Genomic DNA, 20,753 nt, shown 5'->3' with positions numbered 1-20,753 from the left:
ATCACCAACTTAATTTTACCAAGTTTTATCAACCTATAAAATACATTTAATTAGGGCCGCTGTCATTAATTTGCTGCCTTTTTTTCATGTTTATTAAACTTAATTTTGTTGCATCTTCTCCAACTTAATTATATAAAGTTTTAACAAATTTAAAAGCCTACGTTCCCAAAAAATTTAAAAATTGATTAGAAAATGTTGCGACAATTTTTTAAAAGTTGCATCGAAGTAACATTTTTTTACGTATATATATTTTTATTAGGTGTAGTGTACATATTCATAATTCTTTCATTTTTGTCCAACTTAATTTTTGGACAATTTTTGGAAAATGTTACTTAATTTTGTTGCAACTTATCACCAACTTAATTATACTGAGTTTTACCAACCTATAAAATACGTTTAATTAGGTATGCTGTCATTAATTTGCTGCCTTTTTTCATGTTTATTAAACATAATTTTGTTGCATCTTCTCCAACTTAATTATATAAAGTTTTAACAAATTTAAAAGCCTACGTTCCCAAAAAATTTAAAAATTGATTAGAAAATGTTGCGACAATTTTTTTAAAGTTGCATCAAAGTAACATTTTTTTACGTATATATATTTTTATTAGGTGTAGTGTACATATTCATAATTCTTTCATTTTTGTCCAACTTAATTTTTGGACAATTTTTGGAAAATGTTACTTAATTTTGTTGCAACTTATCACCAACTTAATTATACCGAGTTTTACCAACCTATAAAATACGTTTAATTAGCTATGCTGTCATTAATTTGCTGCCTTTTTTTCATGTTTATTAAACTTAATTTTGTTGCATCTTCTCCAACTTAATTATATAAAGTTTTAACAAATTTAAAAGCCTACGTTCCCAAAAAATTTAAAAATTGATTAGAAAATGTTGCGACAATTTTTTAAAAGTTGCATTAAAGTAAAACATTTTTACGTACATATATTTTTATTAGGTGCAAAAAATTATTTCATTTTTGTCCAACTTAATTTTTGGACAATTTTTTGAAAATATTACTTAATTTTGTTGCAACTTATCACCAACTTAATTATACCGAGTTTTACCAACCTATAAAACATGTTTAATTAGGTATGCTGTCATTAATTTGCTGCCTTTTTTTCATGTTTATTAAACTTAATTTTGTTGCACCTTCTCCAACTTAATTATATAAAGTTTTAACAAATTTAAAAAACGGAATGTCCCCAAAACTTCGGTGATCCGACCAAATAACGAGGCGACACAGGTGGATCGACGTGAAGACGACAGAAAAAGATATTTCTGATATCTCTAAATATCTTGACAAATATGAGACGATTATATAAATAAGGGCGAGCATAGGCCGTATAGGCAAATGCTAAGGGCGCCGTCCATCAGGGGGCGCCACGCCAGTGCCACAAATGTTGGAGGAAAAAAAAAAAAAAAAAAAAAAAGTTGGTACTATTATTTCTAAATACAAAAAATAATCCCACGTTAATTAAAATGCAAAGTAAAGCCTATTTAATAGAAATATTATTATTTGTTACACCCCCCCCCCCCCCCCCCTCCCTCTCCCCGCACGGTGCGCCCCCTCCCTTCCCGTATCATGACTCTTTTTGGACGTCACCACATCAAAAAAAATCAACACAAGATGTCAAAACGGCCAAAACTGTCAGGTGCCCAGGGAAGAAAAAAGAGAAAAAAAGAAGAAGCTAATATTAGCTTAATGCTAAAAAGAAGATGTTACATGATTCGGCAATTGCTAATCAATAAATAGCTAGTTCTGTTTTAACGTCGGGTTAATATTGTGGAGGGGGCTAAATTGTTATGGAAAATAATAATGTAACGTTAGGTAATTACAGTACTCCCACCTTATATTCCTCAGGGACATTTGTATTAGATCTTTTAAGCAGGTGTTTTTTGTTTACATTGTTATTGCCTTCTGGTTAGCTAATGTTTGCCCTGCAGGTAATAGTCACTTTTCCACCCCTTTATATATTAGGTATAGTTGTAAGTAAAAAAAAAAAGGTGGGGGGGCGCCACCTAAAATCTTGCCTAGGGCGCCAGATTGGTTAGGGCCGGGCCTGCCCACAACATTATTATTATGTCGCCTTTGTCCTAAAAAAATAAAGTAAAAAAAACAAATGAGCTGTTTACTGGCACATACTATTCATGTTAAAAAAAAAACATTTTTTTTTTGACTGCAAATAAATATATATAATAAATAATATCGTATAAAATGCACTTAACAATTCATTTTTTCAGGTGAATTCGGGTTCTATGTGCCTTCAAAAACAAAATGTGACTAATCGTGGAAGATGTATTCTTCCACTCATGAGTGTTTGCACAGCAGTGACCCACTTGCAACAGCCGGAAGTGGTTTTAGCCCCTTAGAAATAAGAGCTAATAGTTGATTATATTCGTCTTGTTTTACTTTTTTACATGGAGTTGGTTAAAAACGTACGCGTCACTTCTTTAACCCGCACTTTCAGCGACGGTTTGTTGTATTTCCCGCGTTGTATCGACACTTTTTTTTTTTTCCCGAAAGGTACTTTTATTTTGTTATCAAACCGGAAGTATTTTTGGCGTCAACATGTCTAGCTTCGTAACGAGCATGCGCTATTATATATATCCCAGGCGGCGTGCGAGTGGGCTCGCAGAATTGAAAGAAGCCGCAGAAAAATGACATGCAAGAGCCGGATGATGGTGACGGAGTTGGACGAGTTCCTCCGGAAACCCCCGAGCGGCGTCTCGGTGGCGACCAAGCGAGTCCGTGTGGACCCTGAAACGAGCCTGCTTCTGGTCGACCCCCGTGACGCCGTGGCGGCCAGCGTGGACTTCCAGGGCTCGCTGGGAAGGTGAGAGACGCTGCGGGGCTTTTTTGATGATCAAAACAAACAAACAAACAACAACATTTATGAAACGTGTCGTCATAAACAGAAACGTTACATTGACCAACTTGTGGGAGTACAGCAGCTTCAGGAAGAAACTTGTGTCCAGAACCATCTACCTGCTGGTGTCCACTCACCTGCCCACTTCCACAGGTGTGCTCATTAATATTCATCTTAATATGTGCAGAATGATTGGTTGGTGGTTCACTTCTTTCAAAAGCTTGTTGTGCATACTGAATTTATGGAATTAATTCATTAAAACTAGTGAGCAAAATGTGTTTTTATGAAAATTCAGTGAAAAAAAAAATCTGTTTAAAAAAAGTTCAGTGTAAAAAAAATATCGCTTTTAAAAATGCAATGTTTAAAAACAGTCTATAAAAAAAATTCAGTGTAAAAAAAGTTAAGTGTATGAAACTATCAGTGTAAAAAAAAAATCAATGTGTCAAAATTCAGTGTATAAAAAAAGTTCAGTGTAAAAAAAAGTTAATTGCATAAAAAAATCAATGTAAAAAAAATATATATATAATTGTGAAAATATTCAATGTGTGCATAAAAAAGTTCAGTGCATAAAAATATTGGTGTACGAAACGTTAAAATTCAGTCTATATAAAATTTCAGTGTAAAAAAAAAGTTAATTGCATACAAAAATTCAGTGTAAAAAAATTCCATGTATGAAAAATATCAGTGTGAAAAGTCTAGTGTGTAAAAAAAATAACAACAAATTTTTTTTTTAAATATTCAATGTGTAAAAATTCAGTGCAAAAAAAGTTCAGTGTAAAAAAAAAAAGCATTTAAGAATATCGGTGTAAGAAACGCAATGTTAAAATTAAGTATATAAAAAAATAAAATTTCAGTGTAAAAAAAAAAAATCACTGGTAAAATTCAGCGTATGAAAAGAATTCAGTGTACAAAAATAATTCAGTGTATAAAACTAATTCAGTGTAAAAAAAAAAATTCTGTGTAAAAATTCAGTGTAAAAAATCTAGTGTAAAAAAACAAAACAAAAAATTGTGAAAATATTCAATGTGTAACAATTAAGTGCATAAAAAAGGTCAGCGTATAAAAATATCGGTGTACGAAACGCAATATTAAAATTCAATCTGTAAAAAATGTCTATAAAAAAATTCAGTGTAAAGAAAACAAACCCAATGTGTAAAAAAAAAAGAAGAAAAAGTTCAGTGTATAAAAATATCAGTGTAAGAAACTCAGTTAAAATTCAGTCTATATAAAATTTCAGTGTAAAAAAAAGTTAATTGCATGCAAAAATTCAGTGTAAAAAAATTCCATGTATGAAAAATATCAGTGTGAAAAATCTAGTGTAAAAAAAATAACAACAAAAAATTTTTGAAAATATTCAATGTGTAAAAATTCAGTGCAAAAAAAGTTCAGTGTAAAAAAAAAAGCATTTAAGAATATCGGTGTAAGAAACGCAATGTTAAAATTAAGTATATAAAAAAATTTCAGTGTAAAAAAAAAAATCACTGGTAAAATTCAGCGTATGAAAAGAATTCAGTGTACAAAAATAATTCAGTGTACAAAAATAATTCAGTGTATAAAAAAAATTCAGTGTAAAAAAAAAAAATTCTGTGTAAAAAATCTAGTGTAAAAAAACAAAACAAAAAATTGTGAAAATATTCAATGTGTAAAAATTCAGTGCATAAACAAGTTCAGCGTAAAAAAATATCGGTGTATGAAACGCAATATTAAAATTCAATGTGTAAAAAAATGTCTATAAAAAAATTCAGTGTAAAGAAAACAAACCCAATGTGTAAAATAAAAAAAAAGTTCAGTGTATAAAAATATCAGTGTAAGAAACTCAGTTAAAATTCAGTCTATATAAAATTTCAGTGTAAATAAAGTTAATTGCATACAAAAATTCAGTGTAAAATTTTTTTTTCCATGTATGAAAAATATCAGTGTGAAAAATCTAGTGTAAAAAAAACAACATTTTTTTGAAAATATTCAATGTGTAAAAATTCAGTGCAAAAAAAGTTCAGTGTAAAAAAAAAAGCATTTAAGAATATCGGTGTAAGAAACGCAATGTTAAAATTAAGTATATAAAAAAATTTCAGTGTAAAAAAAAAAATCACTGGTAAAATTCAGCGTATGAAAAGAATTCAGTGTACAAAAAGAATTCAGTGTACAAAAAGAATTCAGTGTATAAAAATAATTCAGTGTAAAAAAAAAAAATTCTGTGTAAAAAATCTAGTGTAAAAAAACAAAACAAAAAATTGTGAAAATATTCAATGTGTAACAATTAAGTGCATAAAAAAGTTCAGCGTATAAAAATATTGGTGTACGAAACGCAATATTAAAATTCAATCTGTAAAAAATGTCTATGAAAAAATTCAGTGTAAAGAAAACAAACCCAATGTGTAAAAAAAAGAAAAAGTTCAGTGTATAAAAATATCAGTGTAAGAAACTCAGTTAAAATTCAGTCTATATAAAATTTCAGTGTAAAAAAAGTTAATTGCATACAAAAATTCAGTGTAAAAAAATTCCATGTATGAAAAATATCAGTGTGAAAAATCTAGTGTAAAGAAAATAACAATTTTTTTTTGAAAATATTCAATGTGTAAAAATTCATTGCAAAAAAAAGTTCAGTGTAAAAAAAAAAAGCATTTAAGAATATCGGTGTAAGAAACGCAATGTTAAAATTAAGTATATAAAAAAATTTCAGTGTAAAAAAAAAATCACTGGTAAAATTCAGCGTATGAAAAGAATTCAGTGTACAAAAAGAATTCAGTGTATACAAATAATTCAGTGTAAAAAAAAAAAAATTCTGTGTAAAAAATCTAGTGTAAAAAAACAAAACAAAAAATTGTGAAAATATTCAATGTGTAAAAATTCAGTGCATAAACAAGTTCAGCGTATAAAAATATCGGTGTACGAAACGCAATATTAAAATTCAATCTATAAAAAATGTCTATTAAAAAATTCAGTGTAAAGAAAACAAACCCAATGTGTAAAAAAAAAAAAAAAAAGTTCAGTGTATAAAAATATCAGTGTAAGAAACTCAGTTAAAATTCAGTCTATATAAAATTTCAGTGTAAAAAAAGTTAATTGCATACAAATATCAGTGTAAAAAAAAATCACGGTGGTACAATTCGGTGTATAAAAAGAATTCAGTGTATTAAAACATTAAATGTGTAAAAAAAAAAAAATCACTGTGTAAAAATTCAGTGTAAAAATATTCCATGTATAAAAAATATCAGTGTAAAAAAAAAAAAATTGAAAATTGAAAATATTCAATGTGTAAAAATTCAGTGCATAAAAAAGTTCAGTGTAAAAAAAAAAAAAAAAAAAAAAGCATTTAAGAATATCGGTGTAAGAAACGCAATGTTAAAATTAAGTATATAAAAAAATTTCAGTGTAAAAAAAAATCACTGCTAAAATTCAACGTATGAAAAGAATTCAGTGTACAAAAATAATTCAGTGTACAAAAAGAATTCAGTGTACAAAAAGAATTCAGTGTATAAAAATAATTCAGTGTAAAAAAAAAAAATTCTGTGTAAAAATTCAGTGTAAAAAATGTAGTGTAAAAAAACAAAACAAAAAATTGTGAAAATATTCAATGTGTAAAAATTCAGTGCATAAACAAGTTCAGCGTATAAAAAATATCGGTGTACAAAACGCAATATTAAAATTAAGTCTATAAAAAATGTCTATAAAAGAATTCAGTGTAAAGAAAACAAACCCAATGTGTAAAAAAAAAGAAGAAAAAGTTCAGTGTATAAAAATATCAGTGTAAGAAACTCAGTTAAAATTCAGTCTATATAAAATTTCAGTGTAAAAAAAGTTAATTGCATACAAATATCAGTGTAAAAAAATCACTGTGGTACAATTCGGTGTATAAAAAGAATTCAGTGTATTAAAACATTAAATGTATAAAATAATTCAGTGTATAAAAAAGTTCAGTGTAAAAAAAAAAAGTTAATTGCATAAAAAATCAATGTAAAAATATATATATATATAATTGTGAAAATATTCAATGTGTAACAATTAAGTGCATAAAAAAGTTCAGTGCATAAAAATATTGGTGTACGAAACGCAATATTAAAATTCAATCTGTAAAAAATGTCTATAAAAAAATTCAGTGTAAAGAAAACAAACCCAATGTGTAAAATAAAGAAAAAGTTCAGTGTAAGAAACTCAGTTAAAATTCAGTCTATATAAAATTTCAGTGTAAAAAAAGTTAATTGCATACAAATATCAGTGTAAAAAAAATCACGGTGGTACAATTCGGTGTATAAAAAGAATTCAGTGTATTAAAACATTAAATGTATAAAATAATTCAATGTAAAAAAAAAATCACTGTGCAAAAATTCAGTGTAAAAAAATTCCATGTATGAAAAATATCAGTGTGAAAAATCTAGTGTAAAAAAACAACAACAAAAAAAACAAACATTTGAAAATATTCTATGTGTAAAAATTCAGTGCAAAAAAAGTTCAGTGTAAAAAAAAAAAAGCATTTAAGAATATCGGTGTAAGAAACGCAATGTTAAAATTAAGTATATAAAAAAATTTCAGTGTAAAAAAAAAAATCACTGGTAAAATTCAGCGTATGAAAAGAATTCAGTGTACAAAAAGAATTCAGTGTATAAAAATAATTCAGTGTAAAAAAAAAAAATTCTGTGTAAAAATTCAGTGTAAAAAATCTAGTGTAAAAAAACAAAACAAAAAATTGTGAAAATATTCAATGTGTAACAATTAAGTGCATAAAAAAGTTCAGCGTATAAAAATATTGGTGTACGAAACGCAATATTAAAATTCAATCTGTAAAAAATGTCTATGAAAAAATTCAGTGTAAAGAAAACAAACCCAATGTGTAAAAAAAAAAGAAGAAAAAGTTCAGTGTATAAAAATATCAGTGTAAGAAACTCAGTTAAAATTCAGTCTATATAAAATTTCAGTGTAAAAAAAGGTAATTGCATACAAAAATTCAGTGTAAAAAAATTCCATGTATGAAAAATATCAGTGTTAAAAATCTAGTGTAAAAAAAACAACATTTTTTTGAAAATATTCAATGTGTAAAAATTCATTGCAAAAAAAGTTCAGTGTAAAAAAAAAAGCATTTAAGAATATCGGTGTAAGAAACGCAATGTTAAAATTAAGTATATAAAAAAATTTCAGTGTAAAAAAAAAAATCACTGGTAAAATTCAGCGTATGAAAAGAATTCAGTGTACAAAAAGAATTCAGTGTACAAAAAGAATTCAGTGTATAAAAATAATTCAGTGTAAAAAAAAAAATTCTGTGTAAAAAATCTAGTGTAAAAAAACAAAACAAAAAATTGTGAACATATTCAATGTGTAAAAATTCAGTGCATAAACAAGTTCAGCGTATAAAAATATCGGTGTACGAAACGCAATATTAAAATTAAATCTATAAAAAATGTCTATAAAAAAATTCAGTGTAAAGAAAACAAACCCAATGTGTAAAAAAAAAGAAAAAGTTCAGTGTATAAAAATATCAGTGTAAGAAACTCAGTTAAAATTCAGTCTATATAAAATTTCAGTGTAAAAAAAGGTAATTGCATACAAAAATTCAGTGTAAAAAAATTCCATGTATGAAAAATATCAGTGTGAAAAATCTAGTGTAAAAAAAAAACATTTTTTTGAAAATATTCAATGTGTAAAAATTCAGTGCATAAAAAAGTTCAGTGTAAAAAAAAAAAAAAAAAGCATTTAAGAATATCGGTGTAAGAAACGCAATGTTAAAATTAAGTATATAAAAAAATTTCAGTGTAAAAAAAAAAATCACTGGTAAAATTCAGCGTATGAAAAGAATTCAGTGTACAAAAAGAATTCAGTGTATAAAAATAATTCCGTGTAAAAAAAAAAAAATTCTGTGTAAAAATTCAGTGTAAAAAATCTAGTGTAAAAAAACAAAACAAAAAATTGTGAAAATATTCAATGTGTAACAATTAAGTGCATAAAAAAGGTCAGCGTATAAAAATATTGGTGTACGAAACGCAATATTAAAATTAAATCTATAAAAAATGTCTATAAAAAAATTCAGTGTAAAGAAAACAAACCCAATGTGTAAAAAAAAAAAAGAAAAAGTTCAGTGTATAAAAATATCAGTGTAAGAAACTCAGTTAAAATTCAGTCTATATAAAATTTCAGTGTAAAAAAAGGTAATTGCATACAAAAATTCAGTGTAAAAAAATTCCATGTATGAAAAATATCAGTGTGAAAAATCTAGTGTAAAAAAAATAACAAATTTTTTTTGAAAATATTCAATGTGTAAAAATTCATTGCAAAAAAAGTTCAGTGTAAAAAAAAAAGAGCATTTAAGAATATCGGTGTAAGAAACGCAATGTTAAAATTAAGTATATAAAAAAATTTCAGTGTAAAAAAAAAATCACTGGTAAAATTCAGCGTATGAAAAGAATTCAGTGTACAAAAAGAATTCAGTGTATAAAAATAATTCAGTGTAAAAAAAAAAAATTCAGTGTAAAAATTCAGTGTAAAAAATCTAGTGTAAAAAAACAAAACAAAAAATTGTGAAAATATTCAATGTGTAAAAATTCAGTGCATAAACAAGTTCAGCGTATAAAAATATCGGTGTACGAAACGCAATATTAAAATTCAATCTGTAAAAAATGTCTATAAAAAAATTCAGTGTAAAGAAAACAAACCCGATGTGTAAAAAAAAAAAAGAAAAAGTTCAGTGTATAAAAATATCAGTGTAAGAAACTCAGTTAAAATTCAGTCTATATAAAATTTCAGTGTAAAAAAAAGTTAATTGCATACAAAAATTCAGTGTAAAAAAATTCCATGTATGAAAAATATCAGTGTTAAAAATCTAGTGTAAAAAAAAAAACATTTTTTTGAAAATATTCAATGTGTAAAAATTCATTGCAAAAAAGTTCAGTGTAAAAAAAAAAAAGCATTTAAGAATATTGGTGTAAGAAACGCAATGTTAAAATTAAGTATATAAAAAAATTTCAGTGTAAAAAAAAATCACTGGTAAAATTCAGCGTATGAAAAGAATTCAGTGTACAAAAAGAATTCAGTGTACAAAAAGAATTCAGTGTATAAAAATAATTCAGTGTAAAAAAAAAATTTCTGTGTAAAAAATCTTGTGTAAAAAAACAAATATTCAATGTGTAAAAATTCAGTGCATAAACAAGTTCAGCGTATAAAAAATATCGGTGTATGAAACGCAATATTAAAATTAAATCTATAAAAAATGTCTATAAAAAAATTCAGTGTAAAGAAAACAAACCCAATGTGTAAAAAAAAAGAAGAAAAAGTTCAGTGTATAAAAATATCAGTGTAAGAAACTCAGTTAAAATTCAGTCTATATAAAATTTCAGTGTAAAAAAAGGTAATTGCATACAAAAATTCAGTGTAAAAAAATTCCATGTATGAAAAATATCAGTGTGAAAAATCTAGTGTAAAAAAAACAACAACAAAAATTTCTTGAAAATATTCAATGTGTAAAAATTCAGTGCATAAAAAAATTCAGTGTAAAAAAAAAAAAAGCATTTAAGAATATCGGTGTAAGAAACGCAATGTTAAAATTAAGTATATAAAAACATTTCAGTGTAAAAAAAAAGTTAATTGCATACAAATATCAGTGTAAAAAAAAATCACTGTGGTACAATTCGGTGTATAAAAAGAATTCAGTGTATTAAAACATTAAATGTATAAAATAATTCAGTGTATAAAAAAGTTCAGTGTAAAAAAAAAAAAAGTTAATCGCATAAAAAAAATCAATGTAAAAATATATATATATATATATATAATTGTGAAAATATTCAATGTGTAACAATTAAGTGCATAAAAAAGTTCAGCGTATAAAAATATTGGTGTACGAAACGCAATATTAAAATTCAATCTATAAAAAATGTCTACAAAAAAATTCAGTGTAAAGAAAACAAACCCAATGTGTAAAAAAAAAAGAAAAAGTTCAGTGTATAAAAATATCAGTGTAAGAAACTCAGTTAAAATTCAGTCTATATAAAATTTCAGTGTAAAAAAAGTTAATTGCATACAAAAATTCAGTGTAAAAAAATTCCATGTATGAAAAATATCAGTGTGAAAAATCTAGTGTAAAAAAAATAACATTTTTTTGAAAATATTCAATGTGTAAAAATTCAGTGCAAAAAAAGTTCAGTGTAAAAAAAAAAAAAAAGCATTTAAGAATATTGGTGTAAGAAACGCAATGTTAAAATTAAGTATATAAAAAAATTTCAGTGTAAAAAAAAAATCACTGGTAAAATTCAGCGTATGAAAAGAATTCAGTGTACAAAAAGAATTCAGTGTATAAAAATAATTCCGTGTAAAAAAAAAAAATGCTGTGTAAAAATTCAGTGTAAAAAATCTAGTGTAAAAAAACAAAACAAAAAATTGTGAAAATATTCAATGTGTAAAAATATTCAATGTGTAAAAATTCAGTGCATAAACAAGTTCAGCGTATAAAAATATCGGCGTACGAAACGCAATATTAAAATTCAATCTATAAAAAATGTCTATAAAAAAATTCAGTGTAAAGAAAACAAACCGAATGTGTAAAAAAAAAAGAAAAAGTTCAGTGTATAAAAATATCAGTGTAAGAAACTCAGTTAAAATTCAGTCTATATAAAATTTCAGTGTAAAAAAAAAAGTTAATTGCATACAAATATCAGTGTAAAAAAAATCACGGTGGTACAATTCGGTGTATAAAAAGAATTCAGTGTATTAAAACATTAAATGTATAAAATAATTCAGTGTATAAAAAAGTTCAGTGTAAAAAAAAAAAAAGTTAATTGCATAAAAAAATCAATGTAAAAATATATATATATATATATATATATATAATTGTGAAAATATTCAATGTGTAACAATTAAGTGCATAAAAAAGTTCAGCGTATAAAAATATTGGTGTACGAAACGCAATATTAAAATTCAATCTGTAAAAAAATGTCTATAAAAAAATTCAGTGTAAAGAAAACAAACCCAATGTGTAAAAAAAAAAGAAAAAGTTCAGTGTATAAAAATATCAGTGTAAGAAACTCAGTTAAAATTCAGTCTATATAAAAATTCAGTGTAAAAAAATTCCATGTATGAAAAATATCAGTGTGAAAAATCTAGTGTAAAAAAAATAACATTTTTTTGAAAATATTCAATGTGTAAAAATTCAGTGCAAAAAAAGTTCAGTGTAAAAAAAAAAAAGCATTTAAGAATATCGGTGTAAGAAACGCAATGTTAAAATTAAGTATATAAAAAAATTTCAGTGTAAAAAAAAATCACTGGTAAAATTCAGCGTATGAAAAGAATTCAGTGTACAAAAAGAATTCAGTGTATAAAAATAATTCCGTGTAAAAAAAAAAAATGCTGTGTAAAAATTCAGTGTAAAAAATCTAGTGTAAAAAAACAAAACAAAAAATTGTGAAAATATTCAATGTGTAAAAATTCAGTGCATAAAAAAGTTCAGCGTATAAAAAGATTGGTGTACGAAACGCAATATTAAAATTAAATCTATAAAAAATGTCTATAAAAAAATTCAGTGTAAAGAAAACAAACCCAATGTGTAAAAAAAGAAAAAGTTCAGTGTATAAAAATATCAGTGTAAGAAACTCAGTTAAAATTCAGTCTATACAAAATTTCAGTGTAAAAAAAGTTAATTGCATACAAAAATTCAGTGTAAAAAAATTCCATGTATGAAAAATAGTGTGAAAAATCTAGTGTAAAAAAATAAAAAAATTTTGAAAATATTCAATGTGTAAAAATTCAGTGTAGAAAAAGAATTCAGTGTATAAAAATAATTCCGTGTAAAAAAAAAAAATTCTGTGTAAAAATTCAGTGTAAAAAATCTAGTGTAAAAAAACAAAACAAACAATTGTGAAAATATTCAATGTGTAAAAATTCAGTGCATAAACAAGTTCAGCGTAAAAAAATATCGGTGTACGAAACGCAATATTAAAATTAAATCCATAAAAAATGTCTATAAAAAATTCTGTGTAAAAAAACAAAACAAAAAAAACACAATGTATAAAAAAAATCTGTGTTGAAAAAAGTTCAGTGTATAAAAATATCAGTGTAAGAAACTAGGTGTTAAAATTCAGTCCATATAAAATTTCAGTGTAAAAAAAGTTATTTGCATACAAATATCAGTGTAAAAAAAAATCACCGTGGTAAAATTCGGTGTATAAAAAAAAAATCAGTGTATTAAAGCATTAAATGTATAAAATAATTCAGTGTATACAAAGTTCAGTGTAAAAACAAATAACTGTGTAAAAATTCAGTGTAAAAAAATTCCATGTATGAAAAAAATCTAGTGTGTAATAAAACATTTTTTTAAATTACGTGCATAAAAAAGTTCAGTGTAAAAAAATAAATAAAAAAATAAGCGTTTAAAAATATCGGTGTAAGAAACGCAATGTTAAAATTAAGTGTATAAAAAAATTTCAGTGTAAAAAAAAAAAATCACTGGTAAAATTCTGTGTATTAAAAGAATTCAGTGTAAAAAAAAAAATCACTGTGTAAAAATTCAGTGTAAAATAAATCCCACGTATAAAAAATCAGTGTAAAAAATCAAGTGTGTAAAAAAAAAAAAAAAATTGTGTAAAAATTCAGTGCCTAAAAAAGTTCAGCGTATAGAAATATCGGTGTAAAAAAATCAGTGTAAAATAAATTCAATGTACAAGAAATCTAGTGTGTAAAAAATAATAATAAAATAAAATAAAATAATCACTGAAAATATTCAATGTGTAAAAAAACGAGAAACCAAAATAATCAGTTCCATAAATGAATTGTCCAAAAGAATCTTTCATAGTAAAATGCAAAGTGTTCCTTATATATTTACTAGACAGAAATATGAAATGTCTTTTGCTCATGAACACTTTATAATAGGACTGTCTGTGGAAAATAAACAAAAAAAAACCTTTTTGTTCCAAATCGTACAAAAATTCAGGGATTCAACTCCTCCGCACACATCACTGACACGTGTTCGATTCCCTGCAGATGTGGTGAAGCGCTACGTGGTGTCCGTGGACGGCGCCAACCCGCTGGTCAGGCGGAGGCTGGAGCAAGGTCTGGACTGGGCCATCTCGTCCGTGGCGGGAGAGAGCTACCAGGTGGAGGTAAGTCCGCCCCGCTCATGTTTGCTATGTCGTGTCCTTACCTGACCTCACCTGACCTCAGATGGACCTGAGCGAGACCTTGGACACGTGGGCGGCCAGCAACCTGCCCAAAGATGACAGGACGGGTGGCAGACTTCGGTGGGCCGGCGCCTCCTTCACCTTGAAGTACCACTCCGACGCTCTCTTCGACTTCCCGCACTGGTTGGGACTCAGCAAGAGGAAGTTCGAGGTTGGAATTTTCTCGCACTGTCAAATATTTTCTTATTGACAAATGATACTTGTTAGCGTGCTAAGTATGCTAGCGTTTTTTTAGTGTAGGGATACACCTCCAATTATTGACAAATATTTCAGGTGCACACCTGAGTAATATATTTTTGGCGCTTGACACGCTAGTTAGCATTTTAGCATGCTAATATTAGCATGATAGATTTTTTAATTTGGGCTAATTTAGCTGTCTTTTTTTCATGTTTATTAAACCTAAATTTGTTGCATTTTCACCAACTTAATTATATAAAGTTTTAACAAATGTTAAACCTAAATTCCCAAAACTTGTAAAAATTGATTGGAAAATGTTGACAAAAAATATCCAATGTGTAAAAAACATCTGTTGAAAAAAGTTCAGTGTAAAAAAAGTTCAGCGTATAAAAATATCAGAGTAAGAAACTCAGTGTTAAAATTCAGTCTATATAAAATTTCAGTGTAAAAAAAGTTAATTGCATACAAATATAAGTGTAAAAAAATCACTGTGGAAAAATTCAGTGTAAAATAAATTCCATGTATAAAAAAAATCAGTGTAAAAAATCTAGCATGTAAAAAAAATAAAATAATAATAATAATGATGTGTAAAATTCAGTACATTACAAAGTTCAATGCATACAAATATCGGTGTTAAAAAAATCACTGTAAAAATTCAGTGTAAAATAAATTCCATGTATGTAAAAACATCACTGAAAATATTCAATGTGTAAAAATTCAGTGCATAAAAAAGTTCAGCGTATAAAAATATCGGTGTACGAAACGCAAAATTAAAATTCAATTTATAAAAAATGTCTATAAAAAAAATTCAGTGTAAAAAAAAATAAGTGTAAGAAACTCAATGTTAAAATTCAGTCTATATAACATTTCAGTGTAAAAGTTATTTGCATACAAATATCAGTGTAAAAAAAAAATCAGTGTGGTAAAATTCGGTGTATAAAAAAAAATCGGTGATATAAAGAATTCACTGTATTAAAACATTAAATGTATAAAATAATTCAGTGTGTACAAAGTTCAGTGTAAAAAAAAAATCACTGTAGAAATTCAGTGTAAAAAATGTCCATGTTTGAAAAAAAAATCAGTGTAAACAATCTAGTGTGTAAAAGAAAAAAATATTTTTTTGAAAATATTCAATGTGTAAAAATTCAGTGCATAAAGTTCAGTGTAAAAAAAAAAATCGCTGTGGTAAAATTCGGTGTATAAAAAAATTCAATGTATAAAATAATTCAGTGTATACAAAGTTCAGTGTAAAAAAATCACTGTGGAAAAATTCAGTGTAAAATAAATTCCATGTATAAAAAAATCAGTGTAAAAAATCTAGCATGTAAAAAAAAAAATAATAATAATAATGATTGTGAAAATATTCAATGTGTAAAATTCAGTGCATTACAAAGTTCAATGTATACAAATATCGGTGTTAAAAAAATCACTGTAAAAATTCAGTGTAAAATAAATTCCATGTATGTAAAAACATCACTGAAAATATTAAATGTGTAAAAATTCAGTGCATAAAAAAGTTCAGCGTATAAAAATATCGGTGTACGAAATGCAATATTAAAATTCAATTTATAAAAAATGTCTATAAAAAAAATTCAGTGTAAAAAACAAACAAACCCAATGTGTAAAAAAAATCTGTGTTGAAAAAAGTTCAGTGTATAAAAATATCAGTGTAAGAAACTCAGTGTTAAAATTCAGTCTATATAAAATTTCAGTGTAAAAAAAGTTAATTGCATACAAACATCAGTGTAAAAAAAAATCACTGTGGTAAAATTCAGTGTATGAAAAAATCAGTGTGTAAAAAAATTCAATGTATAAAATAATTCAGTGTATACAAAGTTCAGTGTAAAAAAATCACTGTGGAAAAATTCAGTGTAAAATAAATTCCATGTATAAAAAAAATCAGTGTAAAAAATCTAGCATGTAAAAAAAATAAATAATAATAATAATTGTGAAAATATTCAATGTGTAAAATTCAGTGCATTACAAAGTTCAATGTATACAAATATCGGTGTTAAAAAAATCACTGTAAAAATTCAGTGTAAAATAAATTCCATGTATGTAAAAACATCACTGAAAATATTAAATGTGTAAAAATTCAGTGCATAAAAAAGTTCAGCGTATAAAAATATCGGTGTACGAAACGCAAAATTAAAATTCAATTTATAAAAAATGTCTATAAAAAAATTCAGTTTAAAAAAAACAACCCCAATGTGTAAAAAAAAATCTGTGTTGAAAAAAGTTCAGTGTATAAAAATATCAGTGTAAGAAACTCAGTGTTAAAATTCAGTCTATATAAAATTTCATAAATATCAGTGTAAAAAAAAATCAGTGTGGTAAAATTCGGTGTATAAAAAGAATTCACTGTATTAAAACATTAAATGTATAAAATAATTCAGTGTATACAAAGTTCAGTGTAAAAAAAAAAAATCACTGTAAAAATTCAGTGTAAAAAAATTCCATGTTTGAAAAAAAATCAGTGTAAACATTCTAGTGTGTAAAAAAAGAAAAAAAATTTTTTTTTGAAAATATTCAATGTGTAAAAATTCAGTTCATAAAGTTCAATGTAAAAAAAAAAAAAAATTATTGACAAATATATTTCAGGTGCACACCTGAGTAATATATTTTGGCACTTGACACGTTAGTTAGCATTTTAACATGCTAATAATGATGTTTGATAAGAAATTATCGAACCGATTCCTTATCGATCCTCTTATCGAATCCAGATATGTTGTTGTATATGGAAAAAAACACACAATATTTGGTTTAACAAAAGCTCACTTTTATTTTATAGGAAAAAAATAAAATAAATAAATATTGACTGTTACCACCCTAAAAAATAAAAATAAATATTGACTGTTACCCAAAGTATATTAAGTGGGATTTTTCAGAAAAACAAATATATACAGTAACACAACAACAACCTGTCTCTGTGAACACTATAGGTGTATAAATAATAATATAGTGTTGAATAAAATCAGTCCCTTGGGCACTAAAACTGAAAATAATACAACTTTCCAAAAAGTGCACTTCTGCTGCTATTGGAACATCCTTCTGGGGTCCATCAGTGTGGCCTCCTCCAGGAATGACTGCATGTCCTTGTCCTGGAGGGGAAATGAGGGACAGACACAGCATAGAATTAGGGGGGAAATTAGCTGAATGTGAAGACTAGGGTGTCTGTTATTAAGTCTTCAGCATTAGTATGTGGAATTAAATGATGGAATGGATTAAGTAAAGAAGAAGAATTATGAGGAAATACTTTCAACCTTATTGAAAATAAGATATTCTTCATCTCAGTATGTTAATAATGACTGAATTAATTAATTACATATTACAAAACTGTTGTATATACTAATTCACAGATGTTATTTTATTATAAAAAGGTCAGTAAATGATTCTATATATTTGTATACGCTCTGAAGTGGGAAAGGGGTAGGATTAAATAAGCTTTACTTCTTCCTATTTCGGACACGATGTAGAGTGAAATGATACGAAACTGTGATGTGTTACGCTGTAAGTGTGTTCATGCACGAAATAAACTAAAGAAAGAAAGCATTAGTTTAAAATGAAGCCATGTCTTGAGGCGTTTTTTCCGGTCCATTGTTGTTGCTGCTTTCTGTATCTGCCGCCGAATGACTGAGCAACGTCATTTCCTGTGACGTGCCACAGGGCGTTTCCTGTGGGACGGGATTCGTTCCCAGGGATTCGAATAAAGAACCAACCCTTTTTCTTTACTATAGTGGCTTCGATAACGCATACTTGCCAACCCTCCCGGGTTTTCCGGGAGACTCCCGAAATTTCAGCGCCTCTCCCGAAAACCTCCCGGGACAAATTTTCTCCCGAAAATCTCCCGAAATTCAGGCGTGTTGACAGCCTGTTCACACGTCCGCTTTCCCACAATGTAAACCGCTAATGATCGAGGGCGAGTTCTTGGTTTCTTATGTGGGTTTATTGTTAGGCAGTTTCATTAACGTCCTTCCAGCGCGGTAACAACACACAACAACAGCAGTCAAGTTTTCGTCTGCCGTAAAGCAGTTGGTCTGCCGTAAACAGCAATGTTGTGACACTTTTAAACAGGACAATACTGCCATCTACTGTACATGCATATGTGACCCACCCATAATGTGTCACATTTTTGTGTTGATTTATTTATCTTATTTTGTGGTTTGAATTCGTTTTTGGAGCTGTCATTCCACATTTATCAGTATTCACATTGGTCAGTAGGGGGCAGTAGGGCGTTTCTTCCCAATTGAATGCTATCACCTGCAGACCGGAAGTGTCTTGTCATTCTGATGAGCGCGACCAGTCTGTGAACAATTGGAACGTCCTGTGTGCTTTTTCCTCCTGTATAACAGGTTAGTTTTGGTGAATCAACTCACTGAATAATACCCATGTGATCTTTATAAGTTTAAGTACACATTCTGATGGTGGAGCCTAACTCTAAAGTGTTTGCGAGTTGTCGTTTGTATTTGTGAATGAATCCAGCGCACAGCTGAAGTAATCGATACAAAAAAGGCGACGTGAGTGCGCAATGTTTATATGGGAACTTCTGATCCTAATTCAGACTCCCAAATTAGAGCTCCCGTTTTCTTATTGATTTTATAATGTATATTTGTATAATGTGTGTGTTCTGAAATAGTGACAGAGAATAGAACAAGGATGGACAATTCAACCCTTAACTCAACAATGAGTAGATGAGTGTTATGTGTGTGTTTATGTGTAAATAAATGAACACTGAAATTCAAGTATTTCTTATATATATATATATATATATATATATATATATATATGTAATAAAAAAAAATAAATATATATATAGCTAGAATTCACTGAAAGTCAAGTATTTTTTATATATATATCTTAACCACGCCCCCCACCTCCTGAAATCGGAGGTCTCAAGGTTGGCAAGTATGCGATAACGGGAACCAGTTCTCAAAAAGGGATTCTAGTCCATGGAATCGGTTCTTTTTCTTATTGAACAACCGGCAGAATTGGTTTGGAACATCATCCCTACTTCTTCTTCTTTTGTTTTTATGGCGGTTGGCAAGCAACCTTGTGGTGTGCATTAGCGCCACCTACTGAAGTGGAGTGTGGACCGAGGTGGATCCCTACTCCATACTTGCCAACCCTCCCGAATTTTCCGGGAGACTCCCGAATTTCAGCGCCTCTCCCGAAAACCTCCCGGGACAAATATTCTCCCGAAAAACTCCCGTTTTTCAGCCGGGGCTGGAGGCCACGCCCCCTCCAGCTCCATGCGGACCTGAGTGAGGACAGCCTTTTTTCACTACGGGAGGACAAGAACTAAATCACCCAGACTAGAGATAAATTGTATTATTATGTTTATCTTACCTAAAAATAAATAGATATTTATTAATAAAAAAAAAAAAAAAAAACTAAATACATTTTTACTATATTTTGCTAAAAACATCAAAATTAATTGTATTTTTTATTTTTTCTGACTCCTTATTACATCCAGCCATAGAATTATACATTAAAAATAAACATATTTGAAATAATTAATTTTAAATGATCATAATAATTCATTTAAAATGACCATATTTAATTATTAAAATAATTGCTTGTTTATCAACAACTTTAGCATTTTATTCATTACATTTTGAAGCTCCCAGAAGCCAAGTTATGTTTTATTCCTTAATATTTATTTATGCAAGTTTGAAGTATCAATTATCCAAACACAGTTTTGTTTGCATATTTTCAGGATGTAGATATATATATATATATAGTGTATATGAAATACTTGACTTGGTGAATTCTAGCTGTCAATATACTCCTCCCCTCTTAACCACGCCCCCTCCCCCCGAAATCGGAGGTCTCAAGGTTGGCAAGTATGCCCTACTCTATATTCTTTTATTTAAGCCAGTGTTTTTTTAAATGTGTATAATGCTTTATAACCTTCGTGTTCTGAGTTCAGTCCTAATCAGAGGTGGGTAGAGTAGCCAGAAATTGTACTCAAGTAAGAGTACTGTTACTTTAGAGATTTATTACTCAAGTAAAAGTAAGGAGTAGTCACCCAAATATTTACTTGAGTAAAAGTAAAAAGTATGTTGTGAAAAAACTACTCAAGTACTGAGTAACTGATGAGTAACATACACACTCATATCATATATATATATATATATATATATATATATACATACATACATACATATACATTGATATATACAGTATATAATTTATATTTATTTATTTTGCTGTTTTTGTTTACATGTTAAAGGTGTTTTAATGAATATACATGCATGTTTAACACATATAGATTCCTTTCTTTCATGTTGACAAGAATATAAGTTGGTGTATTACCTGATTCTGATGACTTGCATTGATTGTAATCAGACAGTAGTGATGATAACGTCCACGTTTTCAAATGCAGAAGAAGAAAAGTTCCTCCTTTCTGTCTAATACCACATGAAAGTGGTTGGTTTTTGGCATCTTATTTGTCCAGCTTCCATATTCGTTTTTATACACTTTACAAGAAATATATTGGCGTCAAACTCCGTAGCTTGCTAGCTTGTTTGCGCTGGCTTTCGGAGACTCTTGTTTT

The 20,753-nt window shown here is 27.6% G+C and overlaps 1 protein-coding gene across 1 annotated transcript in view; it reads left to right on the top strand.

The window, feature by feature from the left end:
- Positions 1 to 2,610: 2,610 nt before the first annotated feature.
- The window catches only part of LOC133577280 (mesenteric estrogen-dependent adipogenesis protein), a 22,805-nt gene continuing 4,662 nt past the window's right edge, over positions 2,611 to 20,753 (top strand). The window contains exons 1-4 of the mRNA XM_061930953.2: positions 2,611 to 2,837; positions 2,920 to 3,023; positions 13,824 to 13,942; positions 14,004 to 14,171. Coding sequence (XP_061786937.2) covers positions 2,662 to 2,837; positions 2,920 to 3,023; positions 13,824 to 13,942; positions 14,004 to 14,171 — 567 coding nt within the window. The 5' untranslated portion in view covers positions 2,611 to 2,661. The remainder of the gene's footprint in view (positions 2,838 to 2,919; positions 3,024 to 13,823; positions 13,943 to 14,003; positions 14,172 to 20,753) is intronic.

The sequence above is a fragment of the Nerophis lumbriciformis genome, linkage group LG37 (genome assembly GCF_033978685.3).
Source record: "Nerophis lumbriciformis linkage group LG37, RoL_Nlum_v2.1, whole genome shotgun sequence".
Taxonomy (NCBI): domain Eukaryota; kingdom Metazoa; phylum Chordata; class Actinopteri; order Syngnathiformes; family Syngnathidae; genus Nerophis; species Nerophis lumbriciformis.
This window is presented reverse-complemented; position numbering and strand designations above follow the sequence as displayed.